At 39.4% G+C, this 19803-nt stretch overlaps 1 protein-coding gene across 1 annotated transcript in view; it reads right to left on the bottom strand.

Annotated features, from left to right (window-relative positions):
- Positions 1 to 19803, bottom strand: part of Cntnap2 (contactin associated protein like 2) — a 2102194-nt gene that overhangs the window by 233917 nt on the left and 1848474 nt on the right. The window contains exon 18 of the mRNA XM_029535530.1: positions 4472 to 4708. Within this exon, the coding sequence (XP_029391390.1) occupies positions 4472 to 4708 (237 nt within the window). The remainder of the gene's footprint in view (positions 1 to 4471; positions 4709 to 19803) is intronic.

Raw genomic sequence — 19803 nt, 5'->3', positions numbered from 1 at the left:
AGAATTGACAAATGGGACCCCATAAAATTGCAAAGCTTCTGTAAGGCAAAAGACACTGTCAATAAGACAAAAAGGCCACCAACAGATTGGGAAAGTATCTTTACCAATCCTAAATCGGTTAGGGGACTAATATTCATTATATATAAAGAACTCAAGAAGACTGACTCCAGAAAACTAAATAACCCCATTAAAAAATGGGGCACAGAACTAAACAAAGAATTCTCAACTGAGGAATATCGAATGGTGGAGAAACTCCTCAAAAAATGTTCAACATCCTTAATCATCAGGGAAATGCAAATCAAAACAACCTTGAGATTCCATCTCACAGCAGTCATAATGGCTAAGATAAAAAATTCAGGTGACAGCAGATGCTGGCGAGGATGTGGAGAAATAGGAACACTCCTCTATTGTTGGTGGAACTGCAAGCTTGTAAAACCACTCTTGAAATCAGTCTGGTGGTTCCTCAGAAAATTGGACATAGTACTACTGGAGGATTCAGCAATACCTCTCCTGGGCATATATTGAGAAGATGTTCCAACTGGTAATAAGNACACATGCTCCACTATGTTCATAGCAGCCTTATTTATAATAGCCAGAAGCTGGAAAGAACTGCGATGTCCCTCAACAGAGGAATGGATACAGAAAATGTGGTACATTTACACAATGGAATACTACTCAGCTATTAAAAACAATGAATTTATGAAATTCCTCAGCAAATGGATGGATCTGGAGGGTATCATCCTGAGTGAGGTAACCCAATCACAAAGAACTCACATGATATGCACTCACTGATAAGTGGATATTAGTCCTGAAACCTAGAATACCCAAGATACAATTCATAAAACACATGAAAATCAAGAAAACAAAGACCAAAGTATGGACACTTCACCCCTTCTTAGAATTGGAAACAAAACTCCCATGGAAGGGGTGACAGAGACAAAGTTTGGAGCTGAGACAAAAGGATGGACCATCCAAAAACTGCTCCACCCTGGGGTCCATCTCATAATCAGTCACCAAACGCAGACATTATTGCATATACCAGCAAGATTTTGCTGACAGGACCCTGATATAGCTGTCTCTTGTGAGGCTATGCCAGTGCCTGGCAAACACAGAAGTGGATGCTCACAGTCAGCTATGGGATGGAACACATGGCACCCAATAGAGGAGCTAGAGAAAGTACCCAAGGAGCTGAAGATGGTGCAACCCTGTAGGTGGAACAACAATATGAACTAACCAGCACCCCCAGAGCTCGTGTCTCTAGATGCATATGTAGCAGAAGATGATCTAGTCAGCCATCATTGGGAAGAGAGGCCCCTTCATCTTGCAAACTGTACCCCAGTACAGGGAACACCAGGGCCAAGAAGGGGAAGTGGGTGGGTAGGGGTGTTGCGGGGGAGGGTATAGGGGATTTTGGGGATAGCATTTAAAATGTAAATGAAGTAAATCCCTAATAAAAATTGAAAAAAAAAACAGAAACAAACAAAGAACAACTTCTCATGTCCTCCATTTCTGTTTCCCAGATGTTAGCTCTTATTGTGAATGTCATTAATCTACAGAACGTGGCAGTTTCTAGAGCTTCAAATAGTGATAGAGACCTTTACCTACAAGGTTACATAGCTCTATGTAAGGTGACTGATGAAAGTCAACAGAAAATAAAAACAAAATTATTTTATATGATTAAAAAATAAAAGTAAGCAAAAACAAGTTTTAAAAGTTCCACTCTTGTCCCTCTCTGCAAAACAAAACACACAACCCCCACAGTCATATTTTGTTATGTATGCTCAGTTTGCTTTACAATACGTGTATAGGTTTGTGTTCTCAAAGGTTTATTTTGTCATTCATTTATGTATATGTCTCTAGGTGAGTATGTGCACATGAGGGCAGGTTCTTGCAGAGGCCAGAAGAGGGCACTGGAGTACCTGGATCTGGGGTCACAGGTTGTCAGCTGCCTGATATGAGTATTGATAATTGAATGTGAGGTTGTTTTTTTTTTTTCTTCCTAAGAGCAGCAAGTGCTCTTAACTGCTGACCTGTCTTCTTCAGTCCCTACCTGTGCATTTTTGAAACAGAAACTTATAACTGGGTTGCATGTGGTGGGTTGGGACCAGCTTTATTCACTTAGAAAATATTGGGCATTTTCTACATCTAAACCATGAAAGGATTACTTCAGAAAAACCTTAATTGAGCCTATTCTTTTGCTAATGTGTTCAGTTGTAGTACCAGTGGGAGGATGGTTGTAGGAACTGCTGTACAGGTACGAGGCTACCAGGGCGGTGAGTTCTGAGAAGACAGAAGGAGAGCTCGAACAGAGGTTCACCAGGAGGTACTGTCACTGACACGCGATGAAGCTTGCTGAGTACATAAATCGGTGTGGCTGCATCTTCTGTAAACTGGTATTACTGTCACCTTAACCAAGGTAAGGAGGATCTTATCTCCCAGAAGGATGCTCACAGATGCTTTTCAAATATACTTACAGTTTTTAATTAAAATTTTTTTTGGTTAAAACCATTGAGCCAAATGCAAATTCATCTTAGTAAGCTGCCAGTAGGAGAATATTTAGATGTCTTTTTGTACAAACCCTTTGAGATAACATCAAAGGAATGTACAGTCTTCCTTTACCTTTATCTCTGGTACTGGCTAAAGGGAAAGGGAGATGCCCCTTCCTGAACATTGCTGATTAACCCCCAGAGGTTTGGTGTGAACTGCTGTGTTTAACTTAACTCTCCAGTAAGAAGGGGAACATGATTTGCTTTAAATTGTTACTTACATAGTGCAATGTCTCAGGCATTAGCACTTACTTGATTGCATTCAGACATTACGTTGGCAAGGGAATGGACTGCATTAAATTAGCATCAAGCACAATGAATGGTAATTGCAAGACTGTCATTTCTACAAGTGCAAAATTGATGTGTTCTGCAAGCCCATTCCATTGTATACCACAGGAAAATCACAGAAGCATGTTGTTCCAAGCAGACAAAACGCAATGTAATGGTCCTGTTAATGTGTCTTGCTTGGTATTTTTCAGCAATGGTATTCCTTTCCACCTTTGTTCTTGTCTCACACTCATTCTTCAAATCCTGTCTGATCTAATTTGTATGCTCATATTCTAGCCCTGTCAGACAGTAGCCTGGATGTACAGGCAAACATTTTGGAACAATTCCTTCTGTGTGTAGCATCTTATGTGAATAATGCCAGCATAAACAGCTCTCCATGTATTCATGAAAATATGAATGAGTACTTATGTAAAGCTTCTTAGATAGATACAGAAACAGCTTACAGCAAACTTTCTCCAAATGCTATACATTCATTTAGAAAGAGAAGAGTGATTTACAGGCTTTTGTGGCTTAGGAGAAGTGCCAGCTGCTGCTCTTTGTATTCCTCCTGTTTACATATGGGCAATTAGGCTTTACCAGTTGAGTGAATTTCTTTCAGTCATATGTGATCACAGAGTACATCCCAGTGAAAACATGTTGTCTTAGTTAGGGTTTTATTGCTGTGAAGTGACACCATGACCACAGCAGTCCTTATAAAGAAAACATGTAATTGAGGCCAGCTTATAGGTTTTAAAGGTTTAGTCCATTGCTATGATGGGAAGCATGGTAGTATGCAGGTAGCCATGGTACTAGAGAAGGAGCTGAGAGTTCTACATCTGGATCCATAGGCAGCTGGAAACTGTCACACTAGTTACGCCTAGCTTGAGAATATGTGACCTTAAAGCCTACCCACACAGTGACATATTTCCTTCAACAATGCCACATTTAACTTCATCAAGGGCACACCTCCTAATAGTGCAGCTTCCTATGACCAAGTATTCAAACATGAGTCTATGGAGCCATTCCTATTGAAACCACCACACATGTATATGGATTAGGTTCTTGTATTTTTATTGTCTATGTGGACTTTAACTACAGATTCAAGGGATCATTAAAGACTAGACTAATACTGTAATAAATGATGCTCTAGATCTACCAATCATATTTCAGTATCTTTGGAGGTTGAGGTAGGGTGATGTAGGTAGAGAACCACTCATGAAAGTGTTTTGAATAAGAGCAATGATAACAATAATAACAATATGAGTGGAGACTATCTCAAGCTTTAGCAGCTGGTGGGGTGAGGGCACACAAGTATCAAAGGACTGCATTTGACCATTGATGCTGATGTGGGATGATTAAGACTGAGTTCCCTTTAGAGTTCCTGTACTTTGTCAATCACCATTACAAAATGGTGAGACTCTTTACATTGTAATGTTTCAGCCAGTGCGGGATCAGGGGAATTGTGCACTAGGCTCAGATCTCTTATCTTCGTAGACAATAAAGGTAAGGTATAATCAGATGTTTTCTCTTAAGGTAGGAGAGGAATTCACCTTACCCTTAGAAACAAACACAACCATTTGCATCTGAGAAGCACTAGATAGATGATTTTGTCTTATAAAGATGTATAAAGATTGGACTGGAAGTTGTCTCTGCCATACCTTTGTTGCAGAATGTCCCATCATAGGCTGTGTTAGAGCAGTCACAGGAGTAGCCATGGTATTTTTCGATGCATTTGCCTCCATTTTCACAGTTAGCCCCATAACTGGTGCAGTGGCCTGAGCATCCAGACTTGAATCCAGATGTGACCTTTGCCCTTTCTTCCAAGTCAAGTGTTACTCCATTCATCCTCAAGGAGCGGATGCAGCCTAGGAAGCCCTGCTGGCCCCCAGCACCACCTGGGAATGACAGAAAGCACAGAGTTCAGATGGGTTCTTTGTACAGAGTTCTAAGGGCTTCTACAACTGCCTTTCCTTTCAGTGTGTTTAGGAAATTGCAGTAGAAGAGAGTTAATAAATCCACCTAGTCTTTTTCCCTTTTGAGTTTGTCCTGTCTAAACAGAAAGAGTTGAAGCTTTCTCCTTAGGCTGTAGTGGCTAATTAAAAGAGGCTGTCTTCTGAAAAAAAATAAACTTGCCATTGAAACAAAATGCTTGTAGGTATGTAAAAATGTATAATCTGGATTCTTATGGGAAAGAGGCTTACAGAAATCTTTAGTTTATTTGTTCTTTAATTTCAGAGTGTTCAGACCTATAGCGTTATCTGCTGAACTTAAAGGTAGAGAGTCATGAATACATTAGCACAGTTAAAAGTAAGTCAATTAGTCAGGAGGCATAAATTCATTTGAAATGTCATTGTATTTGGTGACTCTTGTCTCATGAAATATTTTGCTTTGAAGTTCACATTAAGGTACTTAGGACATCTTGGCTAGAAGTATGAATTAACCACATAGAAATCAAGTATGTTACAGTTATTATTATTTGAGGTTGGATTTTATTGCCTTTTTTTTTTTTTTTTTTTTTTGAGACAGGGTTTCTCTGTTTAGCCCTGGCTGTCCTGGAACTCACTCTGTAGACCAGGCTGGCCTTGAACTGAGAAATCTGCTTGCCTCTGCCTCCCAAGTGCTGGGATTAAAGGCGAGCGCCACCACTCCCAGTCTCGTTGCCTTTTCTAAATGTCACTTCAAGACATAACTGTTAAATGCTGTTTTCAGGATAACACACACACACACACACACACACACACACACACACACAAACACACACACACACCATGCTAAACAGTAATATTTGAGCAGCCATCTTGGCTCTCTTTAGCTATCACTGACTTTTTCTTTACTCATATACAAAATGATGAATTTTCTTATAACCCCTTCATACACATGTATCATTGTACGTTGCTCATAGTCACTCCCCACCACCCTCCCTCATCCATCCCTACCACTTGTCCCCTTTCCTTCAACAATAAAGTTCCATTTCTGTTCTCTGTTTTTATGCCATAGTAATATATGTGCTGTCATCATGAACACCCAGGAGCTGTGGATATCTGCATAAGATATGTGCAGAATTGAGTTCCTCAGCATTCTAACATGGATGGGAATGAAACCCTTTCCTGACCAGCTATTGGTGGTTATTGTTGTTGGAAGAGGAAGTATCATTTCTTCCAGTAGTGTATCCTTTGGTAAGAGGCCCATGCTTTCAGTAAATGACTCCTAACCCATACTCATGCAAGTAATCCTAATTAAACTCATCAGGGCAAGAGAAGACATGAAAGTATAAGAAGAACTAATTGAGATGAAAAAAGGGAATGGATGAGGGATAAGAGAGGGTGAATATGATCATGGTACATTCATAGTATATGAAATATAAGGTTAAATTTAAAAATAAATAAAAGAGACATGTATCATGCAATGATGTTCATTATGACTTCTGGAGTTAGTTACAGAGTAGAATTGAGGTTTACAAACATGAATATAGGAAAGAGGTTCTAATGTACATATAAGGACCCATAACAACATTATATCACAGGTGAATTTAACTGAGTCTACAATATTCTTCCATAACTGAGATTTTCTTTAACAGCTGATAAAGTGGGTGCTCAAATATGTATCTTATAGCAGACTCATCTCTGGAAATGAGTTCAAAATGGATCATAATATTAATAATTATTATTATTATTTTGTTTTTCCGAGACAGGGTTTCTCTGTGTAGCCCTGGCTGTCCTGGAACTCACTCTGTAGACCAGGCTGGCCTCAAACTCAGAAATCCACCTGATTCTGTCTCCCAATTGCTGGGATTAAAGGCATGCAGCACCACTGCCCGACAAAAGAAAATATTATTAAAACCAAAACCAAGTTAGTCTTTTGCTGTAATTTTGGTTCTGTGTATTTCTATTACTTATTTAATTTTTTTTAATATTTTGGATAATTTCAAATGTGGGTACCATATTTATATCATTTCCAGTCCTCCCCCAAATTAGTGGCTAATCAACAGCTATGTACTTCTTATTCCAGTAAATGTCATCCACCTGATCCTCACCACAACCTGCAGAGGAAAGTATCATCATTCCTCTCCCATTATACAGGTAATGAAAGTTGAGACCTTGAGGCACAAACTTTACTCAAGGCCTTAGAGATCAGCAGAGGTGGATCAGGTTTGTCTTACTTCTCAGCCCGTCTATGGTTTCATTACTAGTGATAACCATCTGATACAGAGACAGGGCATTTGGCCAGGTACCCCACATTTATGGAATACATGTACACATTTATGGGGGCATAAATGTAGATACTTTAAAAGTGAAGCAGTCTATAAGATGAAAGGATGGACTATCCCGAGACTACCCCATCCGGGGATCCATCCCATCATCAGCCACCAAACCCAGATACTATTGCACATGCCAGCAAGATTCTGCAGAAGGGACCCTGATATAGCGGCCACTTGTGAAGCTATGCCAGTGCCTGGCAAGCACAGAAGTGGATGCTCACAGTCAGCTATCGGATGGAACACAGGGCCCCAAATGGAGGAGCTAGAGAAAGTACCCAAGGAGTTGTAGGGGGCTGCAACCCTGTAGGTGCAACAACAATATGAACTAACCAGTACCCCCTGAGCTCAAGTCTCTAGCTGCATATGTAGCAGAAGATGGTCTAGTCGGCCATCATTGGGAAGAGAGGCCCCTTGGTCTTGTAAACTTTATATGACCCAGCACAGGGGAAGGGCAGGGCCAAGTAGTGGGAGTGGGTGGGTAGGGGAGCAGGGGTGGGGGTGGGGTATAGGGAACTTTCAGGATAGCATTTGAAATGTAAATAAAGAAAATAATAATAAATTTAAAAAAAAGTGAAGCAGTCTAAATTCTGGGTGCAGATTTTAATGCATATAACTATATACGTTGTATAAAGCGAAACTATTACATATGGCAGGATACATTGTATATGACATGATCTATTATTATATAAATATGCATATATATATTAATATTACATAAAACCAGAGAACAGATAGGGAACTTTATTGTTGAAGGAAAGGGGACAAGTGAGGGGGATAGATGAGGGAGGGTGGTGGGGAGTGACTATGAGCAACGTACAATGATACACATGTCTGAAGGGGACATAATAAAATCCACCATTTTCTATGTGAACTAAAGAAAAAGTCAGTGTTGGTGAAAAAGAGCTAAGATGGCTGCTCAAACTTCATTCTCCAGCACAATGTGTGTGTGTGTGTGTATGTGTGTGTGTGTGTGTGTGTGTGTCTGTCTGTCTGTCTGTCTGTCTGAAACAGAGAAACATCAAGGACAGAGGAAGTTTGAATTTTCTCTCTCCAATTTGAGACATCTGTTTTCCCTGCCCTCAGAACTGGCACTCTTTATTCTTGGACTCTGGAGCTTGTAGTGAATTATATTGCCAATTTTCTAGTTTCTCTAACTTCCACACAGCAGACTGCTACATTTCTTAGTTTTAATAACCCCTCGAGCCAATTCCTTAATAAAACTCCCAATAAGTTAAAAAAAAAAGAAAGAGAGAGGGAGATGTGGAGATGGTAAAGTGCTTGCAGCATAAGAACCTAAGTTCAGATCCTCAGCATCCATTTAAGAGCCAGGCATGGCAGCATTGTGTGTAACAACCAGTGCCGTGTTAGGGGAGACAGGTGGATATCCCGGGATCAACAGTCAGCTGGTCTATTCAAAATGCTGAGCTCCACGTTCAGTGAAAGACCATATCATAATATAAGGGGGGGAAGAAAGAGGAAGATAAGAAATGTCAACTTTTGGTCTCTACAAGCACATGCACAGGTGAGCACATCAGTGCATGTGTACCTACACACACACACACACACACACACACACACACTATATGAGCAAAACACATTGTTTAGATAAGATTATCCAGCTAGAGATGCAGTCAGATCATTTGACCTGTCCAAAAGTACATGGCTGTACATTCACTGGGCAGGACTAGTGGACCAAAAACTCTATCACAGGATGGATCAGAATCTGCTTGTACCTACACATCTTCACCAGGGAAATGGCAAATGAATCCTTTTACTGCCTTTTTGAGCCCAAGCCTTACAGTGCTTTCCTTGGGTCACATACTGATTTGAATAAGCACTCTCCAAAGTAGCATCTTGTTTTTATAAAATATTTGAATAAAAGATGAGTTGAAGAGAGTCCAGTGTCCTTTTGGATCAAAGCTATGCAATAGTAAATAGCAAACCAAGTTATTAACCACAACCACTTTGAAGGATTTCCCATCCTGCCATCTGCTTGTCAGCACAGCCTCACACCTCTGTGCTGGGGAGAATTAGAGCCTCTGCCTGATTTGGAAGTAATTCAGCCCATTAGTCACCCTTTGTGTGTTAGACTTTCAATTTAGCTCCTGCCACTTTTGCTGCTCTGGTTTTTGTTCTTGCAGTGATGGATTTTCCAAAGGGCCGTTTATTACATAAGTGCATAGCTATTTGAATTTTCACCACCAGTCAATTAAGACAATTAAACCCTATCAGAAACATGCTGAAAAATAAAAAAGGCTGTTTTTAGTTATTTCCCTCTCATATTTGCTTAGTTATCAATGGAATAGTTACAGGTTGTGTAAATCATCTATCTATCTATCTATCTATCTATCTATCTATCTATCTATCTATCTATCTACCTATCTATTGATAAGCAAGATGCATAACTGAACCTAGTTGCCACTCAGACATAACTATTTTACATTTAGGAGACAACTTTAAGTATTTAAAAATATTTTTAACCTTTATTGTTATTTTATGTATATGGTGTTTTGCCAGCATCTATGTTTGTGTAACACCTGACTGCAGTGCTGTGGAGGCTAGAAGATGTCACTGGATCCCTGGAACTGGAGTTACAGATAGTTCTAAACCACCGTGTGGATGCTGGGAGTTGAACTCAGCTCTTCTGGAAGAGTGGCCAGTGGTCTTAACTGCTGAAACATCTCCCTAGCCACCACTTTTATTTGTGAACACACGTGAGTGTAAACAAGAAAAGACATAAAGAAAAAGGGCCATAAGAAGTTGGAAGAGATCGTCTTGTCTCCAATGTCTCACAGTGGGATTACAGGTACGTGAAATTTTTATAGTGTCCTTTTTTACTTTTAAACTGTTGCTTCATGTTTTTGCATTGGGAAGCAGATGGGAGATGGTGTGTTTTTATTGATTGATAATTACAGTTTGAGCTTTATCTCTTTGCTGTGATTTTAGCACTCATTTCCTCTAGTTTATACTTTCTAAATTGTATATGGTATTTTATTTCCCTATAAAAGTCGTGAAGTCATACTGACCTACTTATTTTTATGATTCCTGCTTTTGGTATCAGGTTTGTAAAGACTTTTGGCAACATACAGCAATTACTTAAGTATATATTATATAAACATATGTATTATATATAACATTGTACATATATATATATATATATATATATATATATATATATATATAGCTTTGCAAATTTCTCTTAGCACTTTAATCCCTACTTCCTCCCTTTGTCCTTTACTCTATCTTTCCTCCTTTTGTCCCCATCTCTTTTTCACTTTGTACAATACTATGGATTAAATCCAGATGAGCTTGCCAGGCAAGCACTCTGAGCCATATCACAAGCCCCGTGGCCATAATATGTCAGTATAGTGTAATTTACATTTATTCACTCATTTAACTAAGTTTTAGAAAATTCCCTCTTAATTTATAAATCAGGTGAGTGAAGTGCCATTTCTGTCTGCACTAAGTTAAGCTCATTTCTTTCCTAGGTGGCCTCCTGATTTATTTAAATGGATCAGTGAGCTAGAAAGTACATTTCCTGATGTACTTGATATGAAGAAAAATCTTTTATGCTGAACATGGTCATTATATATTATGCAAAAGATGTTAATGCACCAGAACCAGTAGAAGTTGAGTTCAATTTACTGCTTTGTAGAAATCTTTCTTGGTGGCAAATGTCATAAGTTTAAATTATAGGTCTTCAAGTGAAAATGCTACTTAACCTTTGTTTAATTAGAAAATCAACACATTGTCATTGGGAAGAGCCCTCTGCCATGCCAGGGCTTCATGCACATTATTCAGACCTGTGATAATTATCCAAGGTGAGATGTGGGTTTAATTTGTATATCACTTTTCATCTGAAATGCTATGCAAGTATTGCAATTAAAGATTAATTATGAAAGTGTTGTAACTACCCATAATGAGTAATACAACCATTAAGTGAAAAGAACATTTTGGGAAAATAATCAGGTGTTCTATTTAAAATAAGGCTGGAAATGATGATTGAGAGGAATTATAAAAAAACACATCATCTTCAAACCCAGAGCCTAACAATATCTAAAGTGCTACGTTCGACCCCAAAATATTCATGAAAGCAAGAAATCACATTAAACATTGTATACTTGAACCAGTCCCTTTTGGAAGGGTGCATGTTCAATGTGTGTATTTTATTACTGTGAAAAGGTCTCTGCCCTTGTAGCATGGAGGACTTTAACAGGAAACTCAATACACAAACCACATGTTAGAAAGTGGTGACCATGATGGGAAAAACAGTCAAGCAGGATTAAATGCGATGTGGAGTTGAAGAAAGATCAGTCTTAAGTAGAGCAGTTAAAATGGAACACACTGAGAAGGGACAGAAACAATAGAAAAACATGTCCAGGGAGAGATGCTCTATGACAAAGGAATTATGGGATGCTCCCCTGCAGGGTCAGGGCAGGAGGGAAGGAGAAGGGTGAAATGGAAGCAGTACAGGATGCTCGGGGGAGTGAAACCATGAGTTATGCCATAGATGTTATAAGTAAAGTACAAAGAAAAGCATTTCTAGAATGATACATAAGGTCATTCCTCTTTTAAAGGATTTTTATGTGCATAAGTGTTTTGCTTGTATATACGAATATGATCCACGTATATGCAGTCTTCAGACAAGAGGGTGTCAGAGCTCATGGAATTAAATTACAACAGTTGTGAATCACCATGTGGGTATTGGGAACTGAATCCTAGGTCCTTTGCAAGAACCACCAATACTCTTAAGCTGTTTTTATAAACCCCAGACTCTTTTTTTGCCTACAGGTTAATACTGATGGAATTACAAATAGCCACACTCCACACTGATGAGGGCCACAGCTCGACATGGGGTGAGTAGGTAAGCTAACAAGAACAAGGAAGCATAAACTGATTGTTGTTGCAGATGACTGACCACATAGTCTCCTCACGTTCTCCTTAGGTCTTAGTCTTTTTACACGCAACATCAGCACAACAATATATAGGTGATATAATCTACACTTTAGACTGAAGCCCAACTAATGGCAGATATTATAATTGTTAATAATGTTGAGTATAATCAAGATTCTATAGGATCAAAGAGATGAAATCTTAGATTTGATGAAAAGACATAAATTTGAATTCAGGGAATGTGAACTATGTTTTTCACATTCTTTAATTAAGCATTCGAAGCCTTAAACCTTAATGTGAATTGGCTATCTAGGGCCTTTAAAGAAGGGTCAAGGCTGGACAAGGTCATAAGAATGAGACCCTAATGAATGTAATTGACGTCCTTATCAAAGAAGGGACAGTTGTACTCACACAGAAGAAAGGCCCTAATTAAGAAACATCAAGCAGATGGTGGTATCAAAGCCAAGGAGAGGCCTTGGAAGGAAACAGTCTCACTGATACCTTGATTTGGTCTTACAGACTCTAGATGGTGAGAAATAACCTTCTGTAGGGCCAAGTCATTCAATCTATAATATTCTATTCTGAAAGCCCTAGCAGAAAGACAACTAGCAAAGGGTTAATGTTGAGCTCCCTATCTAGCTTGCTTGTGGGAATGACCTTGAAGGTGATCTTCAAACAGCACCTTTTTGTAGAAAACCCAGGGTTAGGATAGGTATTATCTCTACCTTAGAGTACTACATCTGAATCACAGAACCTGTGAGCTAGTAGAGCGCCTTTAACCTGGTGCTGGAATGGTATCAAAGAAACAGCTATGACTGCTGTGTCTGGATGGCCTACTCTGACCTTGCCCCTTGTGTATGATAGCAATAACTGTTCCAAGTGTTGACAGCTAAGGGGCAAAGGCAGCTGTGTACTTGGATAAGCCACCACTGTGTCTTATGTCTTGATCAACTTGAGTCTCCTCCCAACACTGCCACACCCCCATCCAAATTATGATGGCAATACAGGCATGAGAAATAGAACCCTAGTTTTCTGATTATCCCAAACCTCAGATGGCTATAGTCATCAGTGGTGGAGGGAGGTTAGGGAAAATTATCTCCATTTTTTTTAGTACAGAGCTGTATAACTGAAAAGTGTTGATTAATGATGCTTCTGTTAGCTAGCCACTGAAAACAGTATATACAGAAAGCTTTTACACACCCAGAACTAAGCTGTAGAGAGTTGTTTTTCCATGAGTGCCCATTCAGAACTTCAGTAGAATGTATTTTTAAAGTTCATTATCACTGCCTAGGTTTTCTTAAGTCTTTAGAATGAGGGATACACAGAATATGTGACTCCAGATTATAAAACCAGAAGAACAAATTTAAGAGGCTGAAGGTATATGAACTGTCTAGTAGCAAAAACACAATCAGATTTGTCTAAGTCTGTGTTGTTATGTGATGACAATGTGGCTCAGAGTTCCTCGGGGCAGAGATAAGAAAATATTGGTTATCTTAAACTATGCTAAGCTAATGGTGGCCATGTCAGGCACTACCCCAACTTCATGCATTTCAGTTCACAGAGAAAAACTGTGTCAATATCCCTCTTTTACAGATGGGGAAACTGAGGCCAAAAGAGTTCATCTACCCCTTGCCACCCATAGCCAGATTTCTGGCTAGATGACTTGCACTCTGCCCATGTCATATCTTCAGTTTGCACTTGGGTCACACGAGGCTCTTACTTCTCCATCTGACAAGTTTCTAGGCACTGCTTTGCCTAGGTGTGCAGAATGCTGACTGACAGTGCAGTTAGTACCAGAGACTCACTCAGCAGAGCTCTCTCCACAGCTTTGAACAGTTGAAATTGACAGTGGAAATGCAATGCTCACAATTCAGAGCTAGGAAAGAAGATATTAAAGTCCATCTTTAGGTCCTAAGGGGTATTTTATTGATGTCACCACTGGCTTCATGATTTTTCTTATTTAAAAGCTGAATACTACTATTTGAGTATGAGATTTGACTACTGTGTGGAGCTGATCTATCTTTCTTCTTTCTTTCTTTCTTTCTTTCTTTCTTTCTTTCTTTCTTTCTTTCTTTCTTTCTTTCTTTCTTTCTTTCTTTCTCTCTACATTTGTTTTTAATTTTTAATAGATATTTTCTTTATTTACATTTCAAATGTCCCCTTTCCTGGATTCCCCTCTGAAAACTCCCTCCCCCTGCTCATCAACCCACCCACTCCTGCTTCTTGTTCCTGGCATTCACCTACAGTGGGGCATAGAGCCTTCATAGGACCAAGGGCCTCTCCTCCCATTGATGACTGACTAGGTCATCCTCTGCTACATATGCAGCTGGAGCCATGAGTCCCACCATGTGTACTCATTGATTGGTGGTTTAGTCCCTGAGAGCTCTGGGGGTACTGGTTAGTTCATATTGTTGTTCCTCCTATGGGGCTGCAAACCCCTTCAGCTCCTTGGGTACTTTTTCTAGCTCTTTCATTGGGGACCCTGTGCTCAGTCCAATGGATGACTGTGAGCATCCACTTCTGTATTTGTCAGGCACTGGCAGACCCTCTCAGGAGACAGCTATATCAGGCTCCTGTCTGCAAGCACTTGTTGGCACCACAGTTGATCTTTCTATATTCAGAAACAATATCAATTTCAGAGGTCATTGCTCTATACAGTGCAATAGGTTCTACTTTTCTGAGTCCATCATACATTTCAGGATATGAGAGGACAGAATCTTTCTACTTGGTTATAAATTTTAGCTTAACATGTATTTTAGTAAACTCAGTGCAAGCTGAAACTTAAACAGCTGAGAACTCTGTCTAAATATTTCATTTACAAATATCTGTATATTCTTACATATGTTGTGTGACCAGCTGGTGTGTCTTCATGTTTAACACAAAACAAGCATCTTATATTTTTTTTAATATTTGTATATTTTTCTGCTGTTTCTCTTCATCTTTATTATCCATCTTTAAATCACTTGTTTAAGTTATTACACACAGTCTCTTTCAATGCAGAGTGAAGAATCTTTAGTGTTATTCAAGTTTGTGCCACCTTGTTTTCCTTTGTGCTTTTTTCAAGTTAAGAACACAAACTTCACACACATCTTTGCAGGGATGAGTCCTAGGCCAAGGTTGCATTGAGGGAACTGAGAGGAGCCATCCCAACTCTGATCACCGGTCCTCTTAGATACACGGTTTCTTCATTGGTAAGAGAGTAGATGGAAGAGGATTGAAGGCTTAGCAGAGAGGGCTGAGAGAACAGAATATTGTAATGTCTGGATTTCAAAGACGGTAAAGTTACAAAATGTTAAATTATAAGATAGGTTAAGGAAAAATTTTACACAAAGTAAAAAGCAATTAGATTTGGTAGTTTTTGAGACTGGTTCTTCAATGTCCTAATGAGATGCTTCGTTATGAGATGAAGGGGTGGGTGGTGAGAAGATGGATTTAGCTTGTGTAGACATACCATTGGTTTAAGAATAGATTGTAGCAGAGGATGGTTTTCCCTTTCCGGAGAATAAAGGAGGATTTTGAATTTGGGGGATGGAGAAACACTTGGTGTGGAGACAGGAAAGGCTGGTGGTGGAGCAGAAAACCAGGAGCCCCATGTCCTGAGGCAGGGGTTTTCCTTGTGTTACCATGTCTGGTTAAAGTCAGTAGGAAACTACAACAACCTAATCCCTGCAGGAGGACAAAGGGTAAGACCCTTCAGGAATGAAGGTATGGGTCACTCCTCCAGGAAAAGAGCCAAGACCTGCTGAGGTTCTTGCCAAGGGTGGAGGAAAGACAGAATAGGTAGTAGAGGAATTTAGTTATAAATTTCAGCTAAGGCCATGTGACAAGTTATAGAAATGAGGATTATAGTAGACACAAGAGTTTCTATTGTATTTTGTTGAGATTACATTTGTAGATACTTAAGTATTCTGTCCTCAATGTACTTATCATATGATGTAACATCAATTAAGAGAATGTCAATGGATATCATATTTAAGTTTGAGATACTAAAAGAATTTCCCTCATGGTCCATTGCCATCTATTCTAAATTTACAATGAGTTTGTAGTTGTACACAGGATAGTTATATCATATTAGGTGTAATATGACCTGGTTAAATATATAATACATTTGTGATTATATATGGGATAGCTACATTATGTTTATGTGTTATTATTATCTGGTTACTGTTTTTATTTGGAACTTAATCCAAGTAAGGTGATATGATTATATTGTCATATGTTGACATGATAAGTTAATAAGGGGTAAATTTATGATGGCTATTGTTGGTTGTCAACTTGACTACATTTAGAATTAAATCCCCCAAATGGAGGGTATACCTATGAGGGATTTTTGGTTAATTTGTAGTAGGAAGATCCACTTCTTTTTTTTTTTAATTAGATATTTTCTTTATTTACATTTCAAATGTTATCCCCTTTTCTAGTTTCCCATCCAAAAATCCCCTATCTGCTCCCCCGTTCCCCTGCTTCCCAACCCCCCGACTCCTGATTCCTGGCACAGGCATTCCCCTATACTGGAACATAGAACCTTCACAGGATCAAAGGCCTCTCCTCCCATTGATGATCGACTAGGCCATCCTCAGCTACATATGCAGCTGGAGTCAAGAGTCTCTCCGTGTGTTTTCTTTGATTAGTGGTTTAGTCCCAGGGAGCTCTGGGGTTACTTCATATTGTTGTTCCTCCTAGGGGGCTACAAACCCCTTCAGCTCCTTGGGTACTTTCTCTAGCTCCTTCATTGGGGACCCTGTGCTCTGTCTAATGGATGACTGGAAGCATCCACTTCTGTATTTGTCAGGCACTGGCAGAGTCTCTCAAGAGACAGCTATATCAGGATCCTGTCAGCAAGCTCTTGTTGGCATTTTTCATAGTGTCTGGGTTTGGTGGTTGTTTATGGGATGGATCCCTAGGTGGGGCAGTTTCTGGTTGGTCATGCCTTTAGTCTCCGCAACTCCTTCCATGGGTATTTTGTTCTCCCTTCTTAGAAGGATCAAAGCGTCCACACTTTGCTCTTCCTTCTTCTTGAGTTTCAAGTGTTTTGCAAATTGTAGAAAGATCTACTTCTAATATGATCTTTGAGTTTGGAAGACATATATTCAATCTGGATCTTGGGGTTGGAAGACACACCTTTATTCTGGGCCACACCTTCTAGTGGAAGCCTCTATAATGACATGAAGAATGAAGCTTTAGCTATTTGCCTGCTTGCATAAAAACATAGTAGGATTAGAAGGTTACACATGAAATATACTCACATGAATACCAGCAATAGGCAGAGAAGATAATTTAAAATAGAATCTAAAGGAAAAAAATAATAAGTGAAATTAAAGCCAATGAGGCACTCTTTTAGGATGCGAAGAAAGGGCCATTAAATGGGTGAGAAACCAGATACCCTGCACAAGAGAGTCCTTGAACATGAGGTACATTACAGGAGAGAGGAAAGAGGGGAGCTTGTGTTGGGAAAGCATCCTGTCAAACAGAATGTAGGACTAAGAAAAAGGGTATTCCTAGATCTCATTTTTACTTGTGCTGGGGAAGAAACTGTGGTCTGTGTGTATGTATCCATTCAGTATTTGTTACTGGTTCAATTAAAAACATCTTTCCCCGAGACAGTGTCTTAGTCAATGTTCTATTGCTGTGAAGAGACACCCAACAACACTTATAAAGGAAAATGTTTAACTGGGGCTGACTTACAGTTTAGATGTTTAAACCATTATAATGGTTAGAAGCACGGCAGCATATAGGACAACATGATGCTGGAGAGGTAGCTGAGAATTCTACTTCTAGATCAGTAGGCAGCAGGAAGGGAGAGGGACACTAGGCCCACCCCCAGTGACAAACTTCCTCCAGCAAGGCCACATTTAATATAATGCTATTCCCTATGAACTTATGGGGACCATTTTTTATCAAACCATCACTACAGCTATCTTTATAAAGTCTGGTTGAGTCCTTATTGGAAGAACTTTAAAAATGTATAATATACATCAAAGTATTCTATAACCTTGTTGAAAGTGCCCCTCCCCATATTGAATGAAACTGGTCTCTGTATATTACAATGCCCTCTCCAGATCAGACTATCATAAAAACCATGTGAAATTTGAAGAGAAGTCCAGGGTCCCTAAAAGCATTCCTCTTCTTGCCCAAAAGCTACTTCATGCAGAGGCTGAGGCATACAGTGGCTCTTAGCAGCAGACTTGAAATATTTCTCTAACAGTATCTGTTCTCATGACTTCTGCTTTAGAAATAAATAGCTCAGCCTCATGGAAACAGCCTTGTAGCTGTGGCTTGGAAGAGAGTCAAAGAAAACTATCAATTTGATGATGTTGAGAACGTTTTTTTAAAAAAGAATAAGCCTTGGGCCTATCATAATTTGCACCATTTGTTAAAACTCTGTACAATGGACAGATGGAATTGCAAACACTAATGAATTTTAACCAGCAAAAAGCAAAGGGTAGGAAATGCACATGGTGACTATTAGTAGAGCAGGGTCACTGCTGGGTGTAGCCTCTGAGGCTAAGAAAATTCTAAAGAGTACAGCTGGGCAGAGTTGGGCCAAAGATGGTCTTGGCCAAGACAGATAAGAGAGCTGCTATGCTTTCACATTCCACAGGGGGAAACCTGCAGTTTATTTGCATTGTTGCTTTGCAGAGGGTTCATTTATTTTATTTAGTTATTACTGGTTTTCATATTTTATTTAACAATTTTGTTATTCATACTAGTTTCTAGTCAAGACATCATTTTTCAATCCCTACCTATGAGCAAGCCTGAGACCCGTTATTCATAACTGGGACAAAATGTTTGCATCAGGGTCTCAGCCAATAGCTCAGCTAATGCCAAACAAGCAAGACCTCAATTTGATACCAGAAAGATTGAAAACTGCAAGGTCTAAGCTGATACGAAATGGCATTTTTCATAGTATTCTGGCTTTCTCTGCAATTTTATATATTTATCTATTTCGGCCTCTGACATGCTTGATTTCAGTCTGTGATACTTGGTGGAAATGGTATTTCCAAAAAAGGTAAATAAATAGCATTTTTAATAAAAAAAAGTTAGAGGAAGATTATGTGGGAAACTATTTGGGAAATGGGATGACTTAGCTTTAAATATGGATATTAATTCAGAGAAATATCAAAAGCCATATAGTTTGTGTATCTACTTATTCAGCTCTCAACTCCACAAATATTTATTCTTTGGGAAACTACCGCCCAGGAGTAGAAGGACCTCCAGTCTCTTTTAATATGTTGCCTACTTTCTAGTAGAGGAACACAAAAAATAGATGCATCACAGGCCCTGAGGAGAATTGGATACAGCAATGATTAGCTGCCTCAGATGATGTGCTCAGAGAACATCTCTGCTTGGAAATAACAGGTTTAGAGAAGAACAAGAAGAAGTGAGCCTGGCCAATGTCCAGGGATGAGATGAGACACTATAAACCATGCCTCTTGTAATAAAGCACATTAAAGAAAAGTCCCAAGAATGCGGAGGCCACTCAGTCCCTACTTGAAGTCATTCAAGCAAGGCTCAGCCATAGCTTTGAGGATGGTAGAAACTAATAAAAAGCAGTAGAGGCATTGGTGGTAGGTCTAGAGGATCAGTCACAGAGATATTATTGGATGATGAGTGGTAAAGGAAAGAGAAGAAGGAAAGGAAAGAAAGGAATCACAGTTAACTCCGAAATTTGTGTATGGTGACGTTATTTACTGAGACAAGGGAGGCTGGTAGAGGCAGAGGCTTGGGGTAGACACCAATCTTCTTCTTCTTCTCCTTCTCCTTCTCCTTCTCCTTCTCCTTCTCCTTCTCCTTCTCCTTCTCCTTCTCCTTCTCCTTCTCCTTCTCCTTCTCCTTCTC

The sequence above is a fragment of the Mus pahari genome, chromosome 2, assembly GCF_900095145.1.
Source record: "Mus pahari chromosome 2, PAHARI_EIJ_v1.1, whole genome shotgun sequence".
Classification (NCBI taxonomy): Eukaryota; Metazoa; Chordata; class Mammalia; order Rodentia; family Muridae; genus Mus; species Mus pahari.
This window is presented reverse-complemented; position numbering and strand designations above follow the sequence as displayed.